The sequence below is a fragment of the Trachurus japonicus genome, chromosome 18 (assembly GCF_045865225.1).
Source record: "Trachurus japonicus isolate A0001 chromosome 18, Traja_1.0".
NCBI classification, from domain to species: Eukaryota; Metazoa; Chordata; class Actinopteri; order Carangiformes; family Carangidae; genus Trachurus; species Trachurus japonicus.
Genome location: NC_140924.1, coordinates 30119329 through 30146214, shown reverse-complemented (window position 1 = coordinate 30146214; position 26886 = coordinate 30119329). Strand labels below are relative to the sequence as shown.

Here is a 26886-nt window from a genome sequence, read left to right as displayed (position 1 = left end):
TTACAATGCAGACACATCTACTTTATGTTGTATTACAATGAAGATACTGCAAATAGTGTTCTTGAGATTTCTTTCAGCACCATCTCTCTGGGAGTTAAGCATAGCAACAGATGGGCAGAAATCTCATGTTTCCCCTCTGTTACTATTTTAGTCTCGAGTGTTGTTGTGTTGCCTGCCTCACAATCTGACAAGAGCTCTCTAAGGTCAAAGGTCTTGTCCATTCCGAGGGCAGCAGACCATAAACAAATGAGTAGCCGTTTCCCCAACTTCCACTTTTGTTTGTCAGCGCTGACGTCACACTGTGGTATCTGTGGCATCTCTGAAAAGCCTTGAGGGTTTGGAAAGGTGCCGATTAATAGATGAGCTCGGGGAGACATCAAACATGGCTCAGCCGTCTGTCTCTGAGCCTCGCCTGCTCCAGACAGTAGAGTCTGCCCGTCCGGCTGGCCACACACCCGCCTGCACGTCCATGCTTTGGCAAATCCTGTCATCGCTGAGTGGCTGACGTGATGGCACGTGTGCGTAGTGACCTAAGGTCGGTGCAACCTGGAGCTCAGCCATCAGCCTGCATTCATCTTCTGAGAGCCCATCAATTCAAACAGAAATACCGGCTTGAGAACGTCATTGAGAGCTTCATTGATTCAACATGTCAATTTATCAATATGATAGCAAATTGGCTAAGACTGAGCACACAAGGCAGATAGGCAGACAGACAGACAGACAGTTAGACAGACAGATAGATAGATAGGAACGAACTGTCAATGTACTCGCTCAGACAGATAAAAACTGACCTAGAAACAAACCAGAATCAATACAAAATATGCACCATAGAAATACTAAAGAATAGGTAAAGTGCTAAGTGCGAAATAAAACACTGAAGTGTGCCATATTTTAAATGAATCTCTGAGCAACACGTACACAAAAGGTACATCTGCAGTAGCCTACTGTCTCTCAGATTGTTCCAAAGAAATACAAAGTGTAATGATCCTCAGGACTATATGTAATACTCTGCATGTTTACCTGGGGCTGGCAAACAGTCAATCCAATGCCACAGTGTCCAAGAACATTACTTTTTTTATGTTAAATTGATCATGGAGCACTACTCCCATTTGTGTCCAAATTTACAAGACTTGCCAAAACTCACAACGCCAGTGGGAGAAACCTGGGTATTCATCACTCCATGCCATTTCAGGATGGTGAAAGAAAACACCCCAACACTATTCTGTAGCAAGTGGAGTAGAACATCCAAGGATATGGGGCTTAGAGTATTCTTGGCTCTGGGGCAGTGAGAGATTTACCATGATATAAAATCATTTGAAAAATCCTTAGAGAAAACACAGCATGATCCGCCAAGATTAGGGGCAAGGACCAGTTTAGCCGGTGCAAAAACTGAGGTGGCACAGGAGTCCTAATTGAGGCTGTCAGGCTTTGCCAAAGCCACTTTGAAATGGACCACTGCACAGCTGTGAGGCAAGTGGAGTGTCAAGGTTTCCTGAGTGAGCACAGGGGTGATTGTTTAAGTAGAAGATGGACTGGAATATCTACACAGGATGGAGTGAGGATTAACTTCTTCAAGATGTTTTTATACCCACCAGTCTCCAGCGTTACAGGGACACGCATGTTGTCAGAAGTGCTGCACCAGTCTGGTGTCGCATCTGTGTACAGACGTCCACAGTGAGCATGTTTTAATACAAAAAGGTGACGAGTCATTATCGGATTTCACAGCTTGTATTTGATATAATAACCAGTAAAGCGGGACAAATGGAGGAAGCACACCACGCTGAAACATGGGTAATATCATGCACAATATGGTAGCCATATCCTATTGACACCCCTCGAGGGTAAACAGACACAGAACAGAAGGAACACACAAGCCAGGCTTTCAAACCCCCCACCGCCCCCTCTACCGTCATCTGTTTTCTGTTTCGCTGGCGCTCTCTTGGCTAAACAGCAGCAGCCGGGACAGGCCTTGCAGCATAGCTCCAGCACTCTCACCTTCCCTAATCCCCCCCCACCCCCCCTCTGGCACAGCCAACCCGGAGGTGCTGCAGACGTGCACCTGTCTGAGGGGATTCATCCAGTCTCATCCGTATACGAGCCCCCAGTTGCTCATTAGGCATGGATTCAACATCCTGGCAAATATCATGTGCAAGTTTATTCAATAATCATTCTGTAAACTAATCCCACAAATTGTTATTTTTATTTGCTGCTTAATCCAACAAATGTTTAACCAACTGCAATGTTAATTTTGTATGTGGAAAACAGTGAAAATACACTCCACAAAATTCCCAGAGCTCTCGCCTGACATCTTTAAATTGCTTGTTATGTCCAACCACCAGCCCCAAAACCCCAAATATTCAATTTACAAAAACCAAAATGAGAGAATGTTTGGAATGTTTGACACATGAATTAAGGGTATGCCCTGTCGAGATTTGACCACTGGCAGCTATGGAGTAATGTCTCTATGAATGTGTGTTTGTATTAAGGCCGTATGTATTGTATGTGTGTATGCAATTGAGCGAGCAGACAATGCTGTATTGCCACACATTCCTGGAAATGGTTTCCCATGATTCCACCCATCTACAGCTGGTAGTAGTAACATGCAAAGGAGAGAAGTAATGCACTGACAAAGGAAGTGAAGAAGAGGACTGCTCTGCTCCTTCACATGGATGTTAAAGGGGAACTCCACTGATTTTACACTTGAAAGTCTGTTTCCAGGTCTTGAGGAGAAGTTTGCATATGTGAAAAACAGGTGTATCAGTCCTTTTGTGGCTTTAGAGTGAGCTTTATCAAGTCTGAAAAACCACATTCAATTCATTAAAACTGAGAATTGGAAGTAAAAAGAAGGAAATAATAACAGTAGAAGTAGTAATAGTAATATAAGCCTTGTGGCTTCAGGCTACGCTACCAGTCTCCATGAGCTGAAAGCAAGCTTAAGATGCTCATAGGAGAGGAAAACTAAATATGTGGCGCGCTCCTTTACTGTAAATAGATTTGTTTACAAGAAAACAACATGGGGCACCTTTAAACAATTAGCAGGTTATCATTATAGCAGCAGAACTATTTTCATGAACGATCCCGGTCCTCAGGTGTAAATTCAGAGAGTTAAGCCACTTACAGGAGCTCTGATAATTGTAGTATCAAATCCGTACGAGGAGTATCGAAGACAACTGGACTACATTCCAAGTGTGAGCCGTGGGCTTGTGTCAGCTTAGTAGACATCTATCCTCCCCACCACCTAATTTTAAGGAAAAGGCGTTAATCCCCCATCTTGGCAGCCATATAGATACACTGGACATGTGCCAAGATAATCCACTACTTAAAGATTGCTAAAGTTTGTCCTGTTCTTCAGGGGTATATGGTATTCTTGTTCAAATATTTGCTGACACTTGACCCAGTATAGACCAAAATTCAAATTGCACACTTCAAATTTATTACGTGCTGATAAAATAATACTGGCGTGATAAAAAATTTAAGAGTCAGACAAACCTTATCTCAGAGAAATCAGGAAATTACATAATGAATACTAACAGATTAAAAAGGCCTCCATGTTCCAATTTGAGTGCAGATTAAACAAATAGAGTTAACAACAGCTACAAATACAGGGTAGAGCAATTCATTGCACTCATGTTCAAGCTAATGAATGAGCGCAATGAAAAGGAGTGGGCTTTTTTTTCTCTCCCCCAACACTTACAGCTCACTAATGTAAAATAAAAATCTGTGAACCACAGCTGGAGGCCTTGTAACCATCAGCCATCCCTTGAAGGCGGCTTCTGGCCCGCTATTATTTCTAAAGTGTCATTTCTTTCCTGAACAGAGCCTCTGTTGTTTCCACTGACATGCGTGGTGCGCCGCATTCACTTAATGAAGCATGCTGACTTCCTCGCTCCCCTGTGTGCCTGTGCGGCCTCTCGGAAGACTGTGGAGTGTGAGGAGGAAGGAAGGAGGCTATAAAAGGACACTAAAAAAGACTGCAGCGCTGGAGAAGCCGGGCTGGCAGTGCCCTGGCTCGGCTTGTTTACCACAAGCTCCTGCTAATGTGGAACCTTAGAGCTCAAGTGTGGCTGATTTGCTTCGCATGCGAGAAGGTGTGCGAAAGCCAATGTGGTGCACTCTCCAAATTCTAAACTGGACCTTGCAGTCACTCGCTAAGTGTTAACCAAAGCTTCTCCGCCTGTGACTCAAGTGGTCTGTTCACATTTGTATAATTGAGTGACGGCTTTCTACGGCCCGTTTACTTTAGGAATCTGTGCTGCTGCATTTTTTAAACATACTGTGATCTTTTATCCCCAATGTGTGATCTTTCCTCACTGGTGTCTTTTTTTGCTGCTCTTGGGGCATATAACTAACCAGTCTGCACCTCCTTCAGTAAATTTGTAGAAACTCCCTCACTTAAACTGAGGTTGTGTCAACCTAAATAAATATCCACCGCGATGGTCTGCAATTGAGTCAAGACGCTGTCTTGTGCCGGAGCCCTGTGTGAGAGAGGATGGTTTCAGTGAGCAGACAGGAGCAGGAGCAGTGGACCACATGAGAGAGACTGAGATGGAATCCCCTCGGTACACACTGCAAATCAAAGTGAAGCCATGTAAGTGTTTTTCCACACACTTTCAAGAGACCCAGACACCGCCGCAGTCTGCTCTCCTGTGAAATGTCTTAAAATTGAAATGTGCGCTGTGTGCGTGTGTGAGAAATTTTAATACTGCGAAGGGAGGGGAGGGGAGCTATTTGAAGATATTGATTAGTCTGAACATAGATCAACAGATTGAAGTTGGACTGTGAGGTTGCAGCAACCATAAAAGATCATTCAGATTTATCTCTACATCTTTTTTGGATTTCAGTTCCTTAATTTCTATTGGTTGTGATAGCGACAAGAAGCTGGCTTGTGTTTAATGCTTTGGAAACAGTTTCCATTCACACATCCAGCAGACGGGGAGTAACATTACCATTCATTTTGATTCATGCTCCTGGCCACCTGTGAAGCCACATATTCACTCTCCTTGTAGCTCTGTTTCACTCAAGCCGAGCTCTGAGAGTAAAGAGTATGGGAGTAAAACCAAAACAACGAGCTAAAACAGGCTTAAAAGGAAAAGGTCACATGAACTCAGGTGGTAATCTCTGTCGATTTCTGACTACAACCGAGACTTTTCACATTACATATGAGCAGTTGTTCATTACAAAAAAGGAACAAATGTGGTTTAATTCATGCCACTTCCACCATATTCAAATCACAGCTACTGAGAGTTTATGCTAATTCAACAAAATATGACAAGTGTGTCACACCGGTGCAGCTATTGCATGTGTTATCCCTGACATCTCTCCTGGGTTCTCAGACAAGCTTGCTTCTGTACGGCCTGGTTTCTTGATACAAAAACAGGGTCGGCTTTGATACCGAGTGTAAATATTGACTCGTCCTGGACGGTTTTACTGCGGCCTGGGGTTGAAGGGGCGCAGACCTCCCCTGCTCCCAGCCCTGCTCCCAGCCCTGCTCCCCACACCTGCTGTGGTTGGCGGCCTTGTTTACACCAGCACCAGTTGGAAATGTCAGTTTGGGGCGCAGCAGGCAAGTCAGAGATGCACAGTGCACACACACACACACACACACACATGCATGCATACATAGTTACACACACATATACACACCGACACACACTCTTCTCTGTTTCATCTCCAGCTCAGGGTTTTGGGGAATCTGACAGGGGCTGCTTTCTTGGTGAGAACTCGGAGTCATGCCAAAGGTCTGTCTAACCTGAGCTTGGATTTCTACACACACACACACACACACAAAAAACAACCAAACAAGCTACAAGACCTAACTGACATATTCAATATTTTAGGACATCAATATGCGGCAAAACCTGAGCGCCTTCATCTCCGTGGCACGTTTCAAGTTTCAGAGGCTGGTAATGGATGTGGCCGGTGCAGGTAAAGACCCCGGCTATCTGTGACAACACCGTGTCATCAGCAAGTCCAAACCAATCATTAAAAGTCACACCGCTTACACCGCTGCTGTGTTCACAGGCAGGAGAGACAACACACCAACAGAGGGGGGAATTACTCAGGACTTTGACATTTTGTCTCAGCAGATAGAACAGTGTATACCATTTACTACCATCAAAGCGTGTTTCACAGAGAAGGCACAGTGAACTCTCAGAGGGTCTGCTATTTTCATGAACCATTTAATGTGGCCTCCATGGACATTTATATAATTTATCATTCTGAAGCGTCACAGAAAAAACCGCTTGCAAAGAGCATGCTAAAAAACCCTGTTTGTTTCCTGTGTTTTCCCTCTAACTTTGAAGCAAAAAAAAAGGAAGAAAAAATTCAAATAAATCTTTTTTTTCTTTTTCTGAGGCCTGTTTGAGGAGGGATTCTGTGACCTGAGCCTTCTCATGGGGGATCCATATCAGCAGTGCACACACAGGCTGCTTCGCTTAAAAACAAAAGTGGATTTTTTTCCCTCCTACCCACCAGTCTGTTTCTGTGTTTGTCATTTGCTGCTTATTTTGGTCACTTTTTTTTTTTTTTTGTCTCGCTTAGTCAATAAATCCAGTCAATGGCTGTGGACCCCAAACAGCTTGCCTCCCTGTGCTCCTCTCATTGAAACTGGAGAGAGCCTTTGAGCAGAATAAAGAGCCGATTGGATGGAGCAGAGCAGGCCGTGCTGCTGCTACAGGAAGGGATAAATGTCTCTTGTGAGTCAGAGATTGCTTGTAAAAGACAGCTTTGCTCCTGGCTGAAGCAGCTAAACATGTCTTTTATGTAGTGGCTGACGGTAGTAAAGGGAAAGCGCAAGGATTTTTGAGCAGATAACTCCTGTCAATTAGAGAATGTTTTTCTTTCTGTCTCGATCTGTTCCATCATTGCAAGCATGGGGAGATCTCATTTGAAGAGCGCAGAGAGGGGAAGAAGAGAAAAAAAAAATCCTGGCAGGCTGAGTGCAGACAGCAGCACAAAGAGGCGATTTAAGTGAACAATTATTAGGCCGCACCAGACTTGACTGGTTTGAGTGCACATGGGAAATTCTTTAGCACATGGCAATTAAACACGGGTGGGTTAGGAAGGGCCTTGCACATGACCCAATTTTGACATGAAGAGGTGGCGAGCAGTGGCTGATGATGCTTTGGTGACTTTTGCGTAACCTGTTTTATGAGCACTTTGCCTCATTTTCTGGCTTATTAGCCTTCTGTTTTGGCCCGTGTGATGTGGATATAAAGCTGCGAATGCTTAACCAAGCGGAACGCTTTATTTTCATTGACATTTCTAGGCAAGCTTCGTGGAAACACAACAACGACACAGGGACTGGATTTTATATGTCACGGACGACGTATTATAGATAACATATTTGTTGTTCATTTTTTTTATTTGTTCATATTGAGGATTTTCGGTTTATTTGTTTCTCATTGCAGAAAGTGGGATGGGAAAATGTATCCCAGCCCTCAGCGGTTGGTTAACGTAGCTTAGCAGAGAGTTAAGTATTAAAACAGTTTTCCCTTAATGAAGGTCAAAAACACAGATACTGTATTTCACCGCAGTATGGCTTGCCTGCAGCTCTCTGCTTGCAGCCAAATGCATTTTAAAAAGCCATAAGTTTATTTTGGATGTCTCCCAGGCATAAGATGCAAACAGCTTCCATTCCAAATACTTGAATTACCTCTCTATTGCAAACCTGCTAAACACACAAAATAATAATAAGTAGCTAATTAGTCACTTTAAACACAGTCAGCCACCAAATCCATGGAGATTAATAATACTATAAAATAATGAATGCTTTTTCGCAGCGTTATTAAGCCCAAATAAGCCTCGCTTTGGACAAATTGACTTGTCTGACAGCAAATCTGGTGAAGCATTAGCAGTCTTGGTGCGAACGAGGGAAGTCATTTCTCCACTTCCTCTCGTGTTGACTTTGGCTCGCGCACGCTAATCTGAGAACAGGCCAGAGGGTAGAGGTCTACCTGGAGCAGAGTGTCAGAAAACTGTAAAGAGAAAAATGTCGTCCAAACTTATTTTTCTTCTCTCACAAGGACTCAGAGTTTGCCCCTTTGCACTTGCAGCACATCTCACCCTCTCAGTGTGCTGTTCTTACAAGCCAGCATGACAGCACAAACACCGATCCCAATGTAGGAGACTGTAAAATACTCAGCCACTGGCTTTTCGCACACAGCTTATGCAGGGTTCTTTAAAATGCATTCCTCAAGCAAACTGTTACGGCTATAAACACTATGCCCGATGCAGCAGGGCGGTTTTGCAACCTAAAACTGTGCAGCTCTGACCTCTGTCAGCACCGTGCCCTGCCTCAGGCTGCACCTCTCACAGGTAGCTTCATATCCGCCGCCTCCGATTCCATCTCGCTCTGCCACCACCACCAGTGCAAAACACAACCGGGAGGCTGCAGGCAAACGTGGTGCGATATTGGAGGTTTTCAAGGCCGATGATAAGTTACAGTCATCTTGATGTCCTCACTGAAGGATTTAACTGGAAAGACACCACAATGCTCTTTTTCTTCCCTGCACTTCGGCACACGACAGGCTACATTAACGATGAAATATCATTAACTTCATTCAACTCAGGAGCATCGTCTGAAACTGAAACTGGATCTCGGGCTGGCAAAAATGTAGATTTATGAGTGTGACATTCACAAGCAAGAGTGCCTTAACTCCAGCGGGACTCTGTGTTTCTTTGGTTTAAATCTTGAGTTGCGCTGAGTTATGTCGTGTTATTCCCTGTTCTCGCTCAGACGAAACCGACACCCTCACGTTATTGGGACCTGACATTTTGCTGTAACACAGATGCTTTTGCCAGCTCCTGCCAACTGACCTCCATCTCATAAAAGCAACTCCAGGTTCATAGGTGCACGGGGATAGCCACCGGTGCATGAATAACTGCTTTAAGCATAACAAGTGTATGATCAAGTCTGTATTACACTGGGGGAATCTGACTGAAAACCCACACGTGCGCACAACTTTCCCCCTCGTTCATTATTTTTTTGCATGAAAGGGGGAAAAAAGTTGACAGCAAACACATGCCAAGGCTGAAACCCAGTGGTTAATTTGGGTGTCACTGTGTTTATAAAAATGTCCTGTATTGCTTAAAATTGACATTACACATTCATCTGGCAGCACGAGTAAAACAAATTAATCTGGTCACCGTCCTACCCTGGGTACCAAAAATATTGTATCAAGTTCAAAGTACTGGCACGTCAGGTCAAATTTAATCAGATGAAATTAACGTCATGTAAAGTCATGTCTACTCTCCATAATTTTTTCCTATGGCTATTAAAAAGACTCTAATGTTCAACAGTGGCAGCCCAGGCAGGGAGAGTGCTGGGGAAGTAATTTGTTTTGAAGGTCAAGGGCATGGTGATGGATCCACGTTCATCTTTCGCTGTTTAGAACAGAGAGAGACATCATCTCTACTTGAAGCACTTCAGATCCGTCACACTGACACCTTGCATATCAGCCAAGAAGGAAACATCACTTATCTTTTTTTTTTTTTTTTTGTCAGTCAAAATAGTGATAACCTTGACCACACACACACTCCTTCGTTCGGATTAAGTTGTAATCACTCAGCGGGGGTGGTGCCCTTGGTGTCAGTCTGTCAATTTTCCCATCAGCCATCACTATTGCCTGCGAGGTTTCAGTGGGTGTGACCTGACTCTGCTCCGGCATCAAACTCAGGCATCATCATTCATCACACTGTATACAGACAGCAGAGAGCAGTGAAAACACTTAGGGGGCCTACTTATGAGACTATAAACATTTACAGTGCGCTAAACATTTAAGGGGCAGAGATGACTCCAATTAAGCAATTGATTTACTCAAACTTTGCTCTGTTGAGGGTCATAGAGGCAATAAACTACCACCAAAGCTATGAATGCAGCTACAAACAGCAAAACATTGGATTTTTTCATATCCAAATTGAGCTACTATAGAAAATCCAGCTCGCTCACTGAAGTGTGGATTTCAGGTGTTTGAAAAGAATTTGTAACATGTGTTGAGCTCTACCTGAGGCTCTACCCCGCAGCTGCCACAGCAGGTGGTAAGTACAGTGTTCTGTGTGAAATGTAGCCAACATACCGACACAGTCAATCTTTGACCTTTGAGCTGCGGTAGCGAGTACGTTAGGAGAATCTCACGAGATGCGGAGCTGCTTGAGATAGCAGCACGGCTCACGGGAGGCGGCTCATTAACCTGGATCCTGACAGGACGTCATTGCGAGTCAAAAAGGTCAGTTGATGTAGGGCGACTGTTTCCGCTTCTGAGCACAGTAGCTGCCACTGTCAGGCTCTTGTATTTAAAGCTTTACAGGTAAAACAAAAACTCTTTCTTAACTCTTGAAATCACATTCTGTGCTGTGGATTTTTCCTGGTCCATTTTTCTCAGAGACACCCTGAGGAACTGTTCACTCCCACAGTCAGGGATTTGGGTCATATCCTAAGAGTATATTAATATAAAATGAATGCATTTGTGTAAGTATCCAAATGTCGAACACTTTAAAAAGCTACTTCAAACTTTTTTGTGTGTGTGCATCATTTGCTTGTTACGGTCGGCCTAAATGAGCATTGTAGTTATGAGTTTGCGGGGAAAATGTATAAAATATGCATGAGGTATTCTGATTTACAATTTTACAACATTTCTGCTCGCTGGGTGTGATTCATTAAAAACCTAACAAACACCACCGCACCAGTGCACACAAACAAGTCATCAACTTCACAGCCATACAGCGTGAATCCAGATGAATGACACCATCGACTGTGAAAATCTTCCCTCTACGGTAGCCTACGCACAGGAACAAGGAAACAAGAGCGCCATTAGGCTACCTTCAAAGCAGCACAAATACTTTAAATCTTCATTCACGAGGCCTACATGCTGAATATACACAAACTTAAATACATATTTGTATTTAGCATAATGACCTTTCACTGCTTCAGCTGACCCTCCTACACTACGTCGTCGTCCCACCTCCCTTGGTTGCTAATGCTACGCCTGTCAAGCCCTCCATTGTAGCACCGCATATTATCACCCAAAATAGCCATCTTCATAATTTGCCGACAACAATGAGTCTTTCATGCACAGAAGTTCACACTGGGACAAAAGCAGGCTTCTCATTTCAGCCTTGGATGTTGTTTGGTTAAAAATGTTGGTTATGCTAGCTGTGTGTGGCTAGCCAGTTAGCGCAGCCATTGTATTATTGTTTCCAGCTGATCATGTTTGAACAAGAGCGCTATAGGAGATTCTAAATGTGCATGTGGTGATTTGTACACAAGGACACACTGCATGCCTGACTTTACATAACCATAATCTAATTGCCACTAAGGCCTAGCGTATAAAAGAAAAGGCCATTTATATAAAAGAAAAGTTCACACAGTTCAAAGCTGGTCCACTGATGCATGCAGACAAGTGCAGGTCACATATTTACACCGCAGCGTCCCAAACCCATCTAAGATGAGAAATTAGACGAACCTATTTTCGACCCGCCATACGCTGCATCAGCTCTGTTTATCAAGCTGTCAAAAATTACAATTCAACCAGCCGTCTAGCCTGCGTGGCCCATATCATATGACCAGCCAGTTAAATTAAAGTGCATAGGGTTGACTGTCTCACCGCTGGGTTTTCCAGGCCTTAACTGTGGCTTACACAGCTGTTTCTACCCTCTTCTACATCAGATACAAGGGGAGGGGCCCCTGAAAGTAAGACTGTCTGTGCTACAACCAGACCATGAGGCAACTCCCAGCAGATCGACCCATCATCACTGACACCGACGCAGTAGTTGCATGCACATTCGCAGGTAGGCAATGTCACAGGGGGCCGTGTTGTTTGCTTGAGACAGATTATTTCACTGCATGTTCTACTGTAGATTGATCGCATGCTAAAAGGGAAAACATATTCATAAACGGAGTTGCATAAGCCTTAATTAGTAAACCGCGCTCCACACCATTTTTAACATCACAGCTTGTTGAGAAAATTGAGAATGAATGGCTTCAATCCATTTATTTCATGCTTTCTCTCTCTCTTAATTTAGAAAATAAAATTAACCCAAACCACAATAACTTCAAAACCCCTTTGCCACTAGTAATAGATTGAGTTACAAAAGCGACACTGAGGGACTCCAGGGTGTCACGCAGGGCTGCGTGTTTCTGTGTCCGCAAGTGCACGAGTGGGTTCGTCTGCAAAGCGTGTGGGTTTTGTAATCCAGTTGTGGCCGTGGATGTGCAGCAGCCTGTTTGTGAGTGCACAGGGGCTCAAATGTTTGCTCGGAGTGTTTATTACCCTCTCAGATCTACAGCATGACTCGTATTTCATGTCACATTTAGCACATGTTCGGGGAGGATGAGCCGGTCCCCTGGTGAGTGGTGGGGAACAGAGAGGAGCGAAGAGGGGGGGTTATTGAACAAGCCGACAAGATCTCAAGCAAGACATTCTTAGATCTTAAGATGAACATAGAAGGGGGACAGCGAAAGGGTGGGGAGCGGGGGTGAAGAGCGTCCCCTTAACTGACAAAAATACTGGATGTCTAGTGATGTGTGGCTCAGAGGACAGGAAACAGTCTGATCCGACTGTTTGGGCCGTTTGATTTTTCTTTGAGTCTAACCTCTTGGTGGCGCCCCAGGGGAGTCTGGGAGCGTACATCATCTGGCGAGCCGCTGGGCAAACCCCTGCTTGTCTCCATCACTTTTTCCACTTTGAGAAAAACGCCTGAATCCCTGCTGTCTTTGGATCGCTTCAGGGATTGCTTGCTTGTTTTTGCTGGGACTGGATGGTTTGAAAATTGAAAAGAGGGCACTCCAAAATGTTAGCTCTAACAAATGTTTTGCAACCACTGTAAATAAATGTTCTGAAAGGCTGACGGTCAATGTGGCGGGAGGTGTAGATTGATATATCTCACTTCAGACCTGGAAATCAGACAACAGACAATGAAAGGGCTGTTATTCTAATTCGGGAGAATTCATCTGGGCGGACTTGTTGGAGAAAGAATTATTTGGGCTCTCGGTTAAGCCAGGAAGCCTTTTTAAGCCTGTATTTTATTCCTGCGTTGTCAAGACTCAATAAATTAATGTTTGCTATGAGTTATTATGGCTGATGCAGACGACAACAGCAGTGTCTCAGAGCACGTATACTTTACCATTACATACTGGACAATTTTAAGAATCACAAAACATGTCGATTTGTTTCATGATTGAAATTTGTGTTTATTCCCAAACAATAGAAGCAGTTGCTGCCTTGGCCCAGCTCACTGCTCATTGAATGGCAATTCAAAAACAGTGTGTGGGTGGAAGATTTACTGAATGGGATACCTCTGTCTGTCTGCTGTGGAATGAGCAAGAGCCAGTTTTTACTTCTTATATGCATACTGACGGCACTCATTGTTAAAACATAAGTTGTATTAAAATAATACATATAGAAAAACGTCATCAGTTCAACATTTACTATGAGAATGGCACTAAAATCTGAGACAGCCTTGAGTTTTGAGCCCTTTCCCAATATTAATGATCTCTGTGCAGTTGCTTAAAGATTCAAAAAATGAAAAATGACTTGGGTGTCAAGGTGAGCTGCTGAACATGACAACAAAAACACTGAGTTAATGCTGCTCTCAGACGGTGGGCCTGCAGTAAATGATGCAAACAAATTTGGCAAACATCAGCCTAACCTTGCCAAGGATGCCCATGAATGTGGCAAGACCATATTAACCATAGTTTGCATGTCAAGCACACGGTGGTGAAATTACAGCTTCCTGCAGTGGCACAAACTAGTGCTTTTTTTTTCTGCACACCACCCTGTTTTATTTGTAGTGCCTGTTCTTATTAGGTTGATGGAGAACAGAGCAGCAGCATCTGTGCCCCTCACCCCTCATCCTCCATGCCTGCTAGGGCTGAGAGGCCTGGGGCATAAAGCCACAGGCGGTGGGGCGGGAGGGAGAGGGGGGGAGAGGGAGGTAGGAGGGTACGAAGGGAGCGCCTCAGGGGTTCCCAGTTTTTCTTTGCTTGTCTGGAGCCCAGAATTTCCATGACACGGGTGAACACTGGCATCATCATGCATTACTGGTGATTTGAAGCCGACGACAGACACTGGAAAATCATTGCTGCAATCAAAACAAATGAAATACGAATCGATTTGTGGAGACAGGCACTGGGGGAGAAGTTGCTCTCTTAAAAATCAGAGGGTAAGAATGTTAGCGTTGTGCCAATAATGCTTCACAAACAGGAAATACTGACTATATATCAAATGTTTCACCAGGAAACTATAAATGAGACAAGCTGGTAAAAGAAATACAGAATCTTAAAATGAGATTAGATCATTAAATCCACAAATATCGTCATGGTTAGAAAGTTGCCAGTTTAAAAAAGAAAGAAAGAAAGGAAGAAATCAGCATATTGAACAGTAGACCGGCTGTTCCTTATAGAAGGTTCCCCCTCGTCTATGAAACTTTCTTTGAGCAGTGGTGGGTCAGGGATGAGTATGTGGGCGCATGAGGGGAGGTGAACTCCGGGCGTCACAAAGGAGACTTCAGAAAGAGGATGAGTGAAAGTTTCAATCCCGTGTCAGAGGGCGCCCGGCAGATGACACAGGGTCTGTGAGCCGCCTTTTGTGGAGGATTTGCCACCCGGCTCCGACGGAGAGGCAGAGGAGTCGAGTCGCTGAGGCCACGGAAGAAAAGCGCATCAAAGGAGACCAACAGCAGCGATTTCACTTTCTTTACTGGAGTTTTGCAGGGCGACGGAGGACGGAGGGGTGATGTTGTACCAGCCAGCGCCAGAAAAAAGAGTCCCGTTGAATGCACCAAGATACTCGCCACCACTGCTAATGTGACGCTTTTGCTCAATATTTGAACAACAAATTTGCTTCCAGGCAGAGTAAAAAGAAAGCATCTACATGAACAAACAGCAAACTGAATACATTGTAAATATTACTGTCTCATATCTTCCCTCAAACATCATGCCCGGGTAGACACACAAAGACCCGAGAAGAGTTTAAATGCAGCACATCCAGCAGGAAAACCATTCAGCCGGCAAAGAACTTGGGTGACATCATATAAGAGCATTAAAGCCCCGTCCTGAGGGCACAAAAACCACGGTGGAAGAACTTTGCGCCACCTTTAGCAATTTGAGTCTCATTGTCGAACATTATTTTTTCTGACACATAAATCCTAAAAGGGAAAATATTCATTTTCTTACAAACACAGTTTATTTTTGGAGCAAATGCAAAACAGGAGACAATTCCTTTATTCAATTGTGGGGTGTGCCGCTATGTTGTGGTGATGGAAAGCCCTTCATATAACTCCAAGTCGTAACCTTAGGAGCAGCCAAGACAGGATCTCCAAGCTTCCTACTTAATCCCACACAAAATGACGATTGAGGATCACCGCCAGGAAATGTTCAAGGACACATGAGACGGATCATTAGGCATGAGAATTTCAATTCTGCTCCATTCCTTTGGCCCTGTCCTCCTGTTCTCCCTCTGCCTGAGGTTCTGCGCTCGCCGAGTACTGTTGTGACACGGCTCGTATAAAAATCATGTCATCTCCTCTCTATTCAGAGTGTCCCCTCAGGTTAATGTACAGTGGAGAGATAAAAGTGTGCCACCCTTTCAAAGCCTACAGTCATTACTCGTGCTTTCAGCTGGCATGTCTCATCACTGCTCATAAAAAAAAAAAAACTGCTGTGTCAAAGGTATAAAGAGAACATCTGTGCTATTTCCAGCATCCTGCCCTTTCCAACAACCCTTGTGTGAGAATTGAAAATTAGGGCAAATGCCCCACTTCTGATGATTCATCATGATAAATCACGTCATGTCAATTTATTGGGACTAATGTTAAATCCGAGCCGAACGAGTCAAGCTTTTCATGCGTGAAACGATCCCCTGCAAGATGTTGTTCGCTGTGTAGAGAACATTGCGTTCATGATTTACACGCGGATTCTCTTCTTTTTTTTTAGAGAATGAGCAGCAATCAAAGTCATGATTGCCTATTCACCGTCGCCCACAGACGAGGCTTCCCGGCCTCCATCTCTTTTGTCTCCGGCCTCGCCTGCTCACAAAGAAACGGCCCAACCTGACTTCCACTAAACAAAAGCAGCTGGCCGCAGCGGCTACCTAGAAGTCTGCTTAGCTTTACCTAGCACTCAGTAATTACATGGCCATTAGGGCACCTCCAAGCACCAAACCACACAGAGGGCTTAATTCAAAAGCTGTCGGTGATTAATTACCAGTTGCCCACCGAGATGAGGATATCTGAGGGGATTGGCACAACTGTAACTGTATCAGGCCACTGGGATTATACACTTTGTGAGGCGGAAAAGGGGGAGCATAACCCATCTTGGCTAGAAGGAGTTGAAAAGGAGTGATTAGACTGAGAAGGTTACGTGTGTGTGTAGTTTTGCCTCTGGTGAAGTGAATCAAATCTAGACTTGACAAAGCAAAAAAACAGATATTTCTGCATCTGCTTCTGATTTTATTTTGAAATCTGAATACACACCATCCGGATGATGTGACCCCCAGCTGCCCCCTTGCCCTTGACAACCAGTATTGGGTGTTTAGTGGGGAAAAACAAAAAAGTCCTGCACATTACAAGCTGTATGCTGCTGTTCTCTCTAGAGCACTTCATCTGGTGTTTGGCTGCCAGACTTTTTGAAGCGTTAACTTCAAGAAATGCTGCAGAGTGGGGAAAAGGGGATGTATGGGTTGGGTTGGGTGGTGGTGAGGGGGTTTGAGGTGTACGGGTGAGTAAACAGAGAAAGAGCAAAGCACCGGTGCTTGCTGAATGCACATTTTATTATAGTCCCATTAAACAACAGGCCCTGCTTGGAATGCAGATCCCAGGGGAGGAGAAGGTACACACACACACAAAAAAAAAAAATGAAAAAGAAAAACAGCTCGCCAATGCTGAAACAATTATTAGGAGGAGACTCGCTTCACGGAGTGGCACACCGAGGGGGTGTGACTGTAGACGGTTTCACATCGAGTTGCTTTGACAGGTTTTTCTTTTCCCCAAGACCCAGGACTATTTCCACTGAATGTATGGTGTAAAAACAGCTTTTCAAACTCAATATGCCGTCCAGAGAGAACTGACAAGGGATTAACATGAAAATGGCGATGTGGCTCCCTATTAAATTCAATAGAACACACACACACACACACACTCATACACACCAGTCTACAGCTCTGTGAGGCTATATGCCTTGAGGTAAATGCTAACATGCTCACAGTAACATTATAATGAACACAGCACTGGGAAATTCTTTGTATTATCTTTAATATTTAATCAAAAGCAAAAATATTAACCTTATTATAAGACCCGACGGTGGCCTATAGATGAAAAGTTAAAGGACATCACATGTATGAATTCAAGCAAATGTCATGCTGATCCATACACCGGTCACGTTTCACTCCACATCACAAAGCTCAATCTCCTGGCGGCACTAAATGGTAAAAGATCAACTGGATCAGTCCAGTAGTTACTGAGGCTTAAAAAAAAGCAAGTGTCAGTGGCACTACGGGGAAATTCATGTGAGCACTAGAGTCAACAGGGTTCATCCTCTGAGGAGCCGAAATGTCATTCAACGCTGCAGCATGGACCAAAGTGATGCTGAGCCGTTGACATGGGCGTCCCGGTCTCAGATTTAGAGCCACATTATCAGACTTACTGTGAAAAAAAAAGCTTTCAGGGACTCTGAAGCTAAAACCTGAGTCCTGAGTGACAGCGATAACAGTCAGCGCGAGAATGACAAATGGCACCGGCGAAAACTTCACTTTCATTTAACTAAGAAGTACAAGAGCGTGAATAGAAATATTCTCGAAGTTCACGACAGAGCTCCTCTGATAAAGATGGCACCAACTCTCTCTGATTCAGAAGCAACCTATAAAATATCCCCGAGCCACGGACCATTGCTCTGTCTGTGCAACCACTCCATCTTCTTTGACAGCAATAAAGTGAAGACTGTGAAAAGCACATTATAGTCCTCCCCTCAAAGAAAAAAAAAGCCACATCTGAGCCACGGGCTGTCTCCTAGACAGAGGAGAGGATAAATATTGAGTGAACCCATTCAGCATTCATAAAGTATAAAGATATTTGGCCTGAAAACGCCCACTACACAGCATTAGGGTAGTATGGTACAATACACTTACACTACATGAGCGTTTCATTATTAAATGCACTCCAGATTCTTCAAAGTATCCTTATGATATATGTGTTTTTGTGTGTAACCATAGTTCAAAACGAAACGGGTAAATAGTGGACATGAAAAAAATGTAATCAGATTTGAGAGGCTGACGAGTTGCCAGTTTCCTGAGATCAAGCCCGGTGCCGCCTCGGTTTGGTTTTAGTGTTGTCGTGCTGTATTTGATGTTTTCATTGTTTTATTTTCTGCGTTCGACAGAAATGTGCTGGAAAGGAGGAGAAAAAAGGAAAGAAAAGAAAAAGTGGCAGACACATGATAGGGATTGAGAACAGAGAGCAGCGTGATTGTGAGAGTCTCATTATGGTTAATACTTCCAGTACTTCTGGCTCATTAATCCAGGCCTTTTCACTCACAGCAGATGACTCATTGGTAATTGATAAACCACTTGAGAAAACTAAAGGAATTGCGCCATTCATTCATGATTATCACTTTCACTGTGCTCGTTTCTTCTCTCATCGCTCTGATTATAATAGATGTAATAATCTGTTGGTCTGAGTCTCCATGAGGATGACTGTGTTTATTTGGTCTGTTTTCCTTCCTATTTAGAGGTCAAAGGTCAGGGTCAACAACTGGAGACTTCAGCATCTTCCTCAAGGACACTTCAGCCCTGCAGTGCAGATGTTTTTTCTGACACCTGGATTGTCCATCTAAAAGTGAAGATCCAACCACAAAGACATACTCTGCTCTATGTCACAGCTATGGCTTTTCCAGAGAGGTCACCCACACTGTGTTCACACTGACTGCATCACATTCCCAGCTGGAATCGACTGACGCTGCGCTCATCGCACTTTGAGAAGTTGTGAATGTCACTTCCTAGAGAGCCGGCCTTTATTCTTTATTCTGGTTTCAAGGGCTCGTTGTGTCTCACGGGGCCGGGGATCTTTTCTTTGACTAATAGTTTGGGATTCTGGAGACTGAGTTCATACAAACATTTCCAATTAAGATCTGTAGATGTAAAAAGGCTGTAAGCAATCAATATCTATATGTCTGGCGGCATCCTAAAGAACTAACACATGAACTTAAAGGTGGCTGCCGTCAAACTAAGTATCTCCACTTATGAGCAACAAAAATCTGTCCTGTTTAAAATTTGTAGAATTTTCTTCTCCAAATCCCTATTTTAAAAAGAAATCCACAAAATTGCAGATACCTAGTTTTCATTCAGACATAAAATACAGCTGTCAATCTCATAATCACTGTTTTCCCCTCAGCTGTCTGACAGTGATGCAGCAGTGACAACCACAATGACATTTGAAAGTTGGAGAAAATGCGGTTGTACGGTTCAAATCCTGCAGCATCCCTCTAACATCCCTCAGCACAGTGATGCACTGACTGAGCCAAACCTCCACTCCATCCCAAAATGATCAAAATGCTGACCCACAGTGAAGGAATAAATGTTTCCATCTACTGGTGGGAAATGTGAATTTCACGTGGCTTTTTTTTCTTTCTCTCTTCCTCCCAAGTGGACAGACAACATCACAGGTCACAGCTCTCAGCACCTCTATGTATAGACCACTGTTAAATACCTTTCTTTCTGTTTAAGCTTAATGGCCATTCAGCTGTCTGCATCCCTCACTGCAGACCTCCCCAAACTATCAACGCTGTCCAGGCAAACTGTCAATGTGTCACCAGTTTCTTTAAATGAAATCAACTCAGGATCTGTTCATAAAGCTCTCATTCCTCCTCACATCAAGCTCCAAACGCAGTGTATCTCACACACATACACACACATCCACATGTCCACAGTGCATATAGGAGGAAAGTAGTTTGGCTTTACCTGGAGGACAGTTGCATTCAGGTGATGTTTGTCTGGCAGTGCGAATCTTCACAAAATTCTCATAGGAGCGCTGAAATGTGAAGGATGACATTTTTCATTCATGTGCATATGATGCTTTCACTTACAATTGAGTATTTAGAGGATTTTTATTTTTATTGTTTTTTTTTTTTTTTGGTGGTGGTTCTTGAATGCAACACTAACCAAGCATCTGAAAACAATTAACTCACTGAGATCAAGTGCAAGTGTCTTACCTGCGAGAGCAGCTCATCCACTCTGTCTTGAATCAATGAATTAAAATCATCCAGGGAGTAGCCGGGGGCACGGACTAACGCCTGCTCGCTGCTCCCACTCTCCAAATCCACAACCCGGTTCTTAATGTCAGCTGTGTTAATGCTCAGGAGAATGCAAAAGGCGATGGACGCCACTGAGCATAAAGACGAGATGATGTTCAGCACTGTTGTGCGACACTGTTGTCGCTTCTGAGGCGCCACTTTCTCCATTTTCTCCACGCACTTTGATGCTCCTCTCGTCGCCGTGGTCTCCATTTAACTACAACTACACGCGCTGTTGGGAGCAAACTGCATCTGGCGCGGAGTCGCGAATTTATGGCACACCGTTCCTCTCCTCTGTGCGTGTCTGTGTGTGTCAGTGTGTGTGTGCGCCTGGCTGCCTGCTTGCTTGCGACGCGGCGTTCACGGACAGTGACTTTGTGGTGACAGCGGCAGATAGACGAGTGGAGCCCCCCCAACTCCGCTCCAGCCAAAGCAAATCAACCTGTCTGACGGCGCGTACGGGGCTACCTGCGAAAACTTGTTGCGCCGAGCCTTGCACAGTAGTCTACTAGCGCAGAGGAAAAAAACGCTATTATGCACTATAAAGTAGAAAGAGAGTCTGGGGAGGCAGGATAAGGCAGCGCGCATGTAGTGGAGGCAGTATTACCACTCGGAGCTTTTCCACGGCGCAGGCACGCTCCCCCTCATTACAGCAACAAACACGCCTCCAATCTGTCCTGACTGATTAACATAATTTATTGACCCGCTCCTTTTTTCTGCGCTCTTCCCCTCCAGTAGAATTTCTGTCAGTCGAGACGTGAAGTGCAGTTATGTGAGATCTCCTGCTATGAAACAACAGAACGCTGCGTAAAAAGGCAATTATCCCTCATAGCTGCGTTTTGTAAATGTAAGGTTCATTGTAAGGACAATGTAAAAATAACAAGCACGTTTTATATGATAAGTTATTCATGGATTTACTAAAACATTTGGTGCAACCACTGTATGGCAACGTTAACATATTCAATACGGTGCGTAAATACGCACGGGAATCTCCAGTGCTGTGGGTTTAGGTGAACACAGGAGTTGGATAAACCGTCCAGCTATGAGGAGAGAATATATCTTATTGATAAACTGCTCTCCGTGGATCTCGCGTGGAGGGGGGAGAGCCGCAGAAGCCCAGCAGCGCTCAGACAGAGATGCGCCTTGTGGCGTCGAGTGAATCCCACAGTCTGTCTCCCCTCCGGACCGTTTGATGCACGGAGCTCTGATTATGATGATGTTGGTTCATATCTGTTTCGTGGATTTATGGTGATAGTACAAACAGACAATGCACCCAAACCACGAACAGCGTGGAAACTGGAATGTGGGGCGATTATTCCCGTTAGAGAAGGTGATTCCCTTTTTACTGCAGGGTCCCGAGCCAAAAGGCTGGAATTGCTGAGGTGGGAAATGATTCCAAACATTTTTTGCACGATATGTTTGAATGGCACAGTGGTAATCCAGTGTATTTACTGGGCTTTGGCACCACCGCCTGTCTTCAATCAGCATCAAATACAAGTGTCGTCTCTGACGCATTAGGCTGTGATATAAAGTTGATATGCGTATGGTTGCTCCAAGTTTGAGGTGCTTTTAAACTTTATTCAGTAGTGACATCACAGCTGTCTTTCTCCACCACCGAGATCTGTCCTCACTGATGTGAATGACACCGAATAGAGAAGTCGAGTCAGAAATTCTTAATGGGAAATGACTTGAAATATCCACAACCCTCCCCTCACTCCTGACTTCTTATTCTGAGATTCCTCTTTCCAGCCTTTTTGCATTTTAATGCTCCTCTGTGAAAATGTGCGCCTCCACTCCAAACCACTCCGAATGAATGGGGGTGGAGTCTGAAGGGACAACTGCACGCGAGTCTGGGTCATCAGAGTGGATGAGTTAACCATCCATCAAACCAGTTTCTGTAGCCTATGTTTCCAAATAATCAAGTTATTCAACATTAATCCGATTTAGGTTTGTCTAGAAATCACACATTAAACCACTACAACTCCCAATTTCTCAAATGAGGAGTGTCACATCCAGTGGGAGAAATCAGTTCAGAGATAACAAATTGTTGCATTGCTGTAACACACTGTCAATATCTAATCAACAGAGGTAAGTCTTTAACAATGACAGTCTTTTGTTTTGTTGCAAAGAGGCAAAACCAAAGGTCACATTCTTTCTTTTTACCTGATTTGGCCTCTCCCTCCTCCTGCTGTTAACTCCTCTGCACCTGTGGGCAGGACAGACGGCCCATGTGTTATTCTTGTTGCTAGATATGATCTCATGTAATTCCCACTTTAACCTGAGCAGATGAGTCTCATGAGCCAGGGGAAGTGAAATGCCAGATTTCTCCCCCAAAACTGACATCCAGTGGAGACCTCTGGTCTAAATAAGCACTGGCTCACAGACTTTTTACACTACAGACTAATAATACTCTACATATTTAAAGGGATAGTTCACCCAAAATTCAAATTTATTTTCTTACTCATTATCTACTCACCCTCATGTCGACTAAGGGCTGTGAGAATTTTCAGAGTCCTCCATTCCTTCTCTGAGTTGCGGGGGGGTCCGCGCAGCAGTATTTGTCCATATAATGGTTGTCAATGGATACCAACTTTCTTCGTCCAAAAAGACACACCAAAAAACATCCAAATACCTCCATACTGCTCGTCTGTAATGTCCCTCTTGTATTGAAGCCCCGACATGAGAAATTGTTCCAAAAAAAATTAAATAAGTCTATATTTTAAGCTTGTTTTGTAGCGGAAGCTCCCAGTGTCTCAGTTCACTGCTCTTCCTGTGTCAGTGCAATGACCGGCGGAACAATTTCTCATGTCGGGGCTTCAATACAAGAGGGACATTACAGACAAGCACTATGGAGGTATTTGGATGTTTTTTGGTGTGTCTTTTTGGACAAAGAAAGTTGGTATCCATTGACAACCATTATATGGACAAATACTGCTGCACGGACCACCCCCCCGTAACTCAGAGAAGGGACGGAGGAACTTCTCACAGCTCTTAGTCGACATGAGGGTGAGTAGATAATGAGTGAAATTTGAATTTTGGGTGAACTATCCCTTTAATCATATGGCAATGTCATGAATATCAGTTGGCCTTCAAAATACTGGCCATAGTCTGTACCAGCTTCTTCCTCTCATGTTACATCTGGTTTTTATTACATGGGTATAATTCTAATGCTGATGAAAGAAAGAAAAAAAACAAAAAACAAATAACTTATATAGAACAATAATAGTTCAATCTAATCTAACATCAGAGTTCAAACAGCAGACACTCCAGGAGAAGTGACATGTTGCTCTTTCGTCAAGCTTTGGGCGCCATCTGGTGGACAAACACGACACTACACTGGTTGTTATGGTTTCAACAGGCCATAATTCAACACCTGTGAGTGGCACAATCCCCATGACTACATCAGTCTGTAAAAACCAAGGGGAAGGTCACAAGGTCACAACTCCCTTTACTCCCCATCGTGTGTGTGTGTTTGTGTGTTTGTACACGTGTGTGGGCTCATACCGCCCACTGCCACTGCAGCCTCTCTCTCTCTCTCTCTCTCTCTCTCTCTCTTATTCTGTGTTGTTGGACCAGGCTACAAAGTAACAGATGGAGTCCTGCGACAAGTCACGTTGCCAAGTTAAGCTGCACCTTGCATATTCAGCATAGGAATATTGAAATGAAACAACAACACACACACACACACATACACACTGACAGGACATTCTAATAATCCAATCAATAATGTCAGTTTGACAGCGGTCGTTCCATTTCCTCCCTTTGGAATCCTCTTTACGCGCCAAAAGAACGCGCATCATCACACGCAGCGTCTTCGCCTTGACAACGGCCTGCATCTGAGAATAATCCATTCGTGTTTATTTTTAGAAGCTGTCGGTCCGCTGCATGCTGCTCTCCTCCGACACACACACTCCGCGTCCCCTCCGGTCAATAATTCATGTGCTGTAGGCCTGCAGGAGCCGCGGAGCAGGCTGAGCCACGGGACCAAAGACCAAACGCGCAAAGGTGCAGTGAGAGGAACAAGACCACGTCCACCAGCTCAGGCAGCACAGGACACGACGGATGGTCGGTCAACAAGCCACAGCTATGAGGTGAGCCCAGTCTTTATCATGCTTTTTGTATTGTTCTGTTTTTTTGCTGTGGGTTTCTAATACCAGAGATCTGCTCGTGCTGTGTCGCGTCTTCTTTGACATTATTTTCATTGTCATGTCAAATGTCTGTTCCTGCAAAGGTTTTGATCATGTGCTATAGATTTCAACTCTGTCAATAAAGGTCAATCAAAAAAATGGATCACAACATCTGCTTCATATTGGATCTTCTATGTGGGAAGGTGAAGATGCTTTAACTTCAGAGACTTAGAAAAGCACTTGCTGCCACTTTACAATTTTATTAAATCTGAGTTTAATTGAACTTGTGTTAATCACTGTGTAGTAATCAGAGCAAATTGCTCAACAAGTAGCCAGGGAACCACTATAGGCAACAGTACAAAGTTAAATGTGCTGTGCATGAATACAAATGTGCAAAAAGGAATGTGTGAGGTAGGTAAACTGTCATTTAACACATGGAAAGGAGACTTGATGTGGAAAGGTGATGTGAATGAAAAGGAAAATGTGGGTTGACATTAAACACTGTGCTGTTCAAGGTGCTGATAGAGATGTGCAGCATGATTTCAACTAACTGTGTTATTGAAGAACCACAAACTACAGAACTTTATACATTTGTCTTGTTGTCCAGGAAGCACTGTGGCCCTCCCAGAGCACAGACCAGGGCCACCATAACCACCGAGTACCAGGAGAGGTTCCTGCATCCCAACTGCCACACAACACTGACCACGACATCAAGTCTGAAAAACCCTTACCACTCACTGAAGGGGACCAGCAATGACATCCGATTTTTCAAGTAAGTTCCCTGTCCGTGGTGTGTGGGGAATAGTCGGGGTATGACGTGTTTGAACAGTAAACCAAACACCACAAGCTAGAATATGTTATACCAATAAATTTCACATCATAGGTGTGTGTTTCAGATCAGTCTACCTTACCCACAAGTGGATGCAGAATGCACCAAAGCCTCCACAGCCATCTTTGCCACCCAAGGTCCAACAGAAATGCAAAAGTGCTCCACACGGTCAAAGCTGCTCCAGAGAAGACCAGCAGGAATCCAAGGTGGTGGACTACACTACCGTCTACAAAAGTAAGCCACTTAAATGTCATAGTAGAGATATAGATAGAGATAACATCCTGATTCTAATCATCTCTCACTGCTCTGTTCAGATGATTTCCAAGCATGGAGTACAAACCCACGAAAGCCGTACAGGCAGCAAGACAACCTGAAAGCCAGCAAGGGATTATCTGTCATGGACAATGGTTCTAAAGGTCAGGCCCTGAAGAACTCCGTCCAGGTGGATGCAAACTCCAAACCGGACTCACAGGAGCAAGACCGCAAACCCATCGAGAGCGTCACGAGCTACAGATCTGACTACGTCCTCCATCCGATGCAGCCCAGGCCACAGCCCATGAAGCCCGGGGCCAAGGCCAACAAATCAATGCCATCTGAACCCGCATCCTCCTTTGAGCCAAAGTGGCCTTGGCACTTCCACCAGGATCTTTTTAACGAAGCCCGGGAATTCTTTCAGCAGTTCAAGACCTGCGCTCCTGCAGCCAAGTCCCCCGGGCAAGTTAAAGCAAAAGTGGTCAGTCCATCTGAAGATCACAACAAATATGTCACCACCACACATGCGGACTACATACCGCACAAGTGCCAGCGCACCAAGCCAATACTGCCATCTATGCAAAGGGAAGAGAAAAGCAAGGATCCCCTTCCTCTAACAACTACCAAGGAGGATTACAAAGCTTGGAGCATCCAGCGACGCCTCCCCATCGTTCACAAAGGACAGCTAGAGGTGCCCATGAAGATCTGTAAGCCGGGCCAGACTTGCAAATCAAACCAAAGACAGTCCGATCCTCAACCAAACCAGAAGGCCGACTATACCTCCATCTGTAAGGCTGCAGAGAAAGCTAACGACGATGGAGTGTTTTCCTTTGGGTGCATTTCCACGGGACCTGAAGAGTCCAGCATGTTCTGGGCCACCACTGGGCCATGGCCCGACGGTGACATGTGCGATGGCCCGTGTCAGTCCCAGGAAAATAAAGCTTCCTAAAGACCAAGCCACCGACAGGGTGTGGTGCCGCCACACTCTACCTCAGGTACCACTGCATCAATAAAAGCCATAAATGGAACTGAGCTTATGTAATGGCAGCTATTTTTGTACCACTACTCATCTGATTGTGTTATGCAATCTGCTAAAAGGAATATGAATTGCCCTCACTTTTGCAGACAGGTTTTATAAAGTTTAACAGCTAAATATAGCACGCTAACTGACAGTGAAATATACAATATACCCTCTAGTTTATGGTGTGTTTGCAACTGAAACAGCTGCTAGTCTATAACTGTGAAGAAGGTGGTAAACGTTTGGTTTTCTTTTCTCTTTTTTGTATTTACTTAAAATATTTTACCTCACCTCCTTATCATCAAGTATTATTTAAGACTGAATGTATTTAAGTCAGTGTTTGTCATGGCTGTTCACTTGTTTCATTTGAAACCACTTTTTA

The 26886-nt window shown here is 44.2% G+C and overlaps 2 protein-coding genes across 17 annotated transcripts in view; one reads left to right on the top strand and one right to left on the bottom strand.

Moving 5' to 3' along the window:
• col25a1 (collagen type XXV alpha 1 chain) overlaps nucleotides 1-20899 on the bottom strand; it is a 138721-nt gene extending 117822 nt beyond the window's left edge. For all 15 annotated transcript variants that reach the window (XM_085760294.1, XM_085760285.1, XM_085760287.1 and 12 more), the window contains exons 1-2: nucleotides 20198-20899; nucleotides 19947-20016 (exon numbers count right to left, since the gene is read on the bottom strand). In XM_085760294.1, coding sequence (XP_085616420.1) covers nucleotides 19947-20016; nucleotides 20198-20491 — 364 coding nt within the window. In that variant the 5' untranslated portion in view covers nucleotides 20492-20899. The remainder of the gene's footprint in view (nucleotides 1-19946; nucleotides 20017-20197) is intronic.
• Nucleotides 20900-24091: 3192 nt separating this feature from the next.
• On the top strand, nucleotides 24092-26516 carry saxo2 (stabilizer of axonemal microtubules 2). Of its 2 annotated transcripts, XM_085758902.1 has the most exons (4): nucleotides 24092-24369; nucleotides 25013-25177; nucleotides 25302-25468; nucleotides 25549-26516. In XM_085758902.1, exons 1-4 carry the CDS (start codon nucleotides 24341-24343, stop codon nucleotides 26433-26435), a joined length of 1248 nt encoding a protein of 415 aa, XP_085615028.1. In that variant the 5' UTR covers nucleotides 24092-24340; the 3' UTR covers nucleotides 26436-26516. The 2 variants fall into 2 exon arrangements, with proteins under 2 accessions (XP_085615028.1, XP_085615029.1); XM_085758903.1 differs by lacking the exon at nucleotides 24092-24369 and having other exon boundaries at nucleotides 25019-25177; nucleotides 25289-25468.
• The last annotated feature ends 370 nt before the right edge of the window (nucleotides 26517-26886 follow it).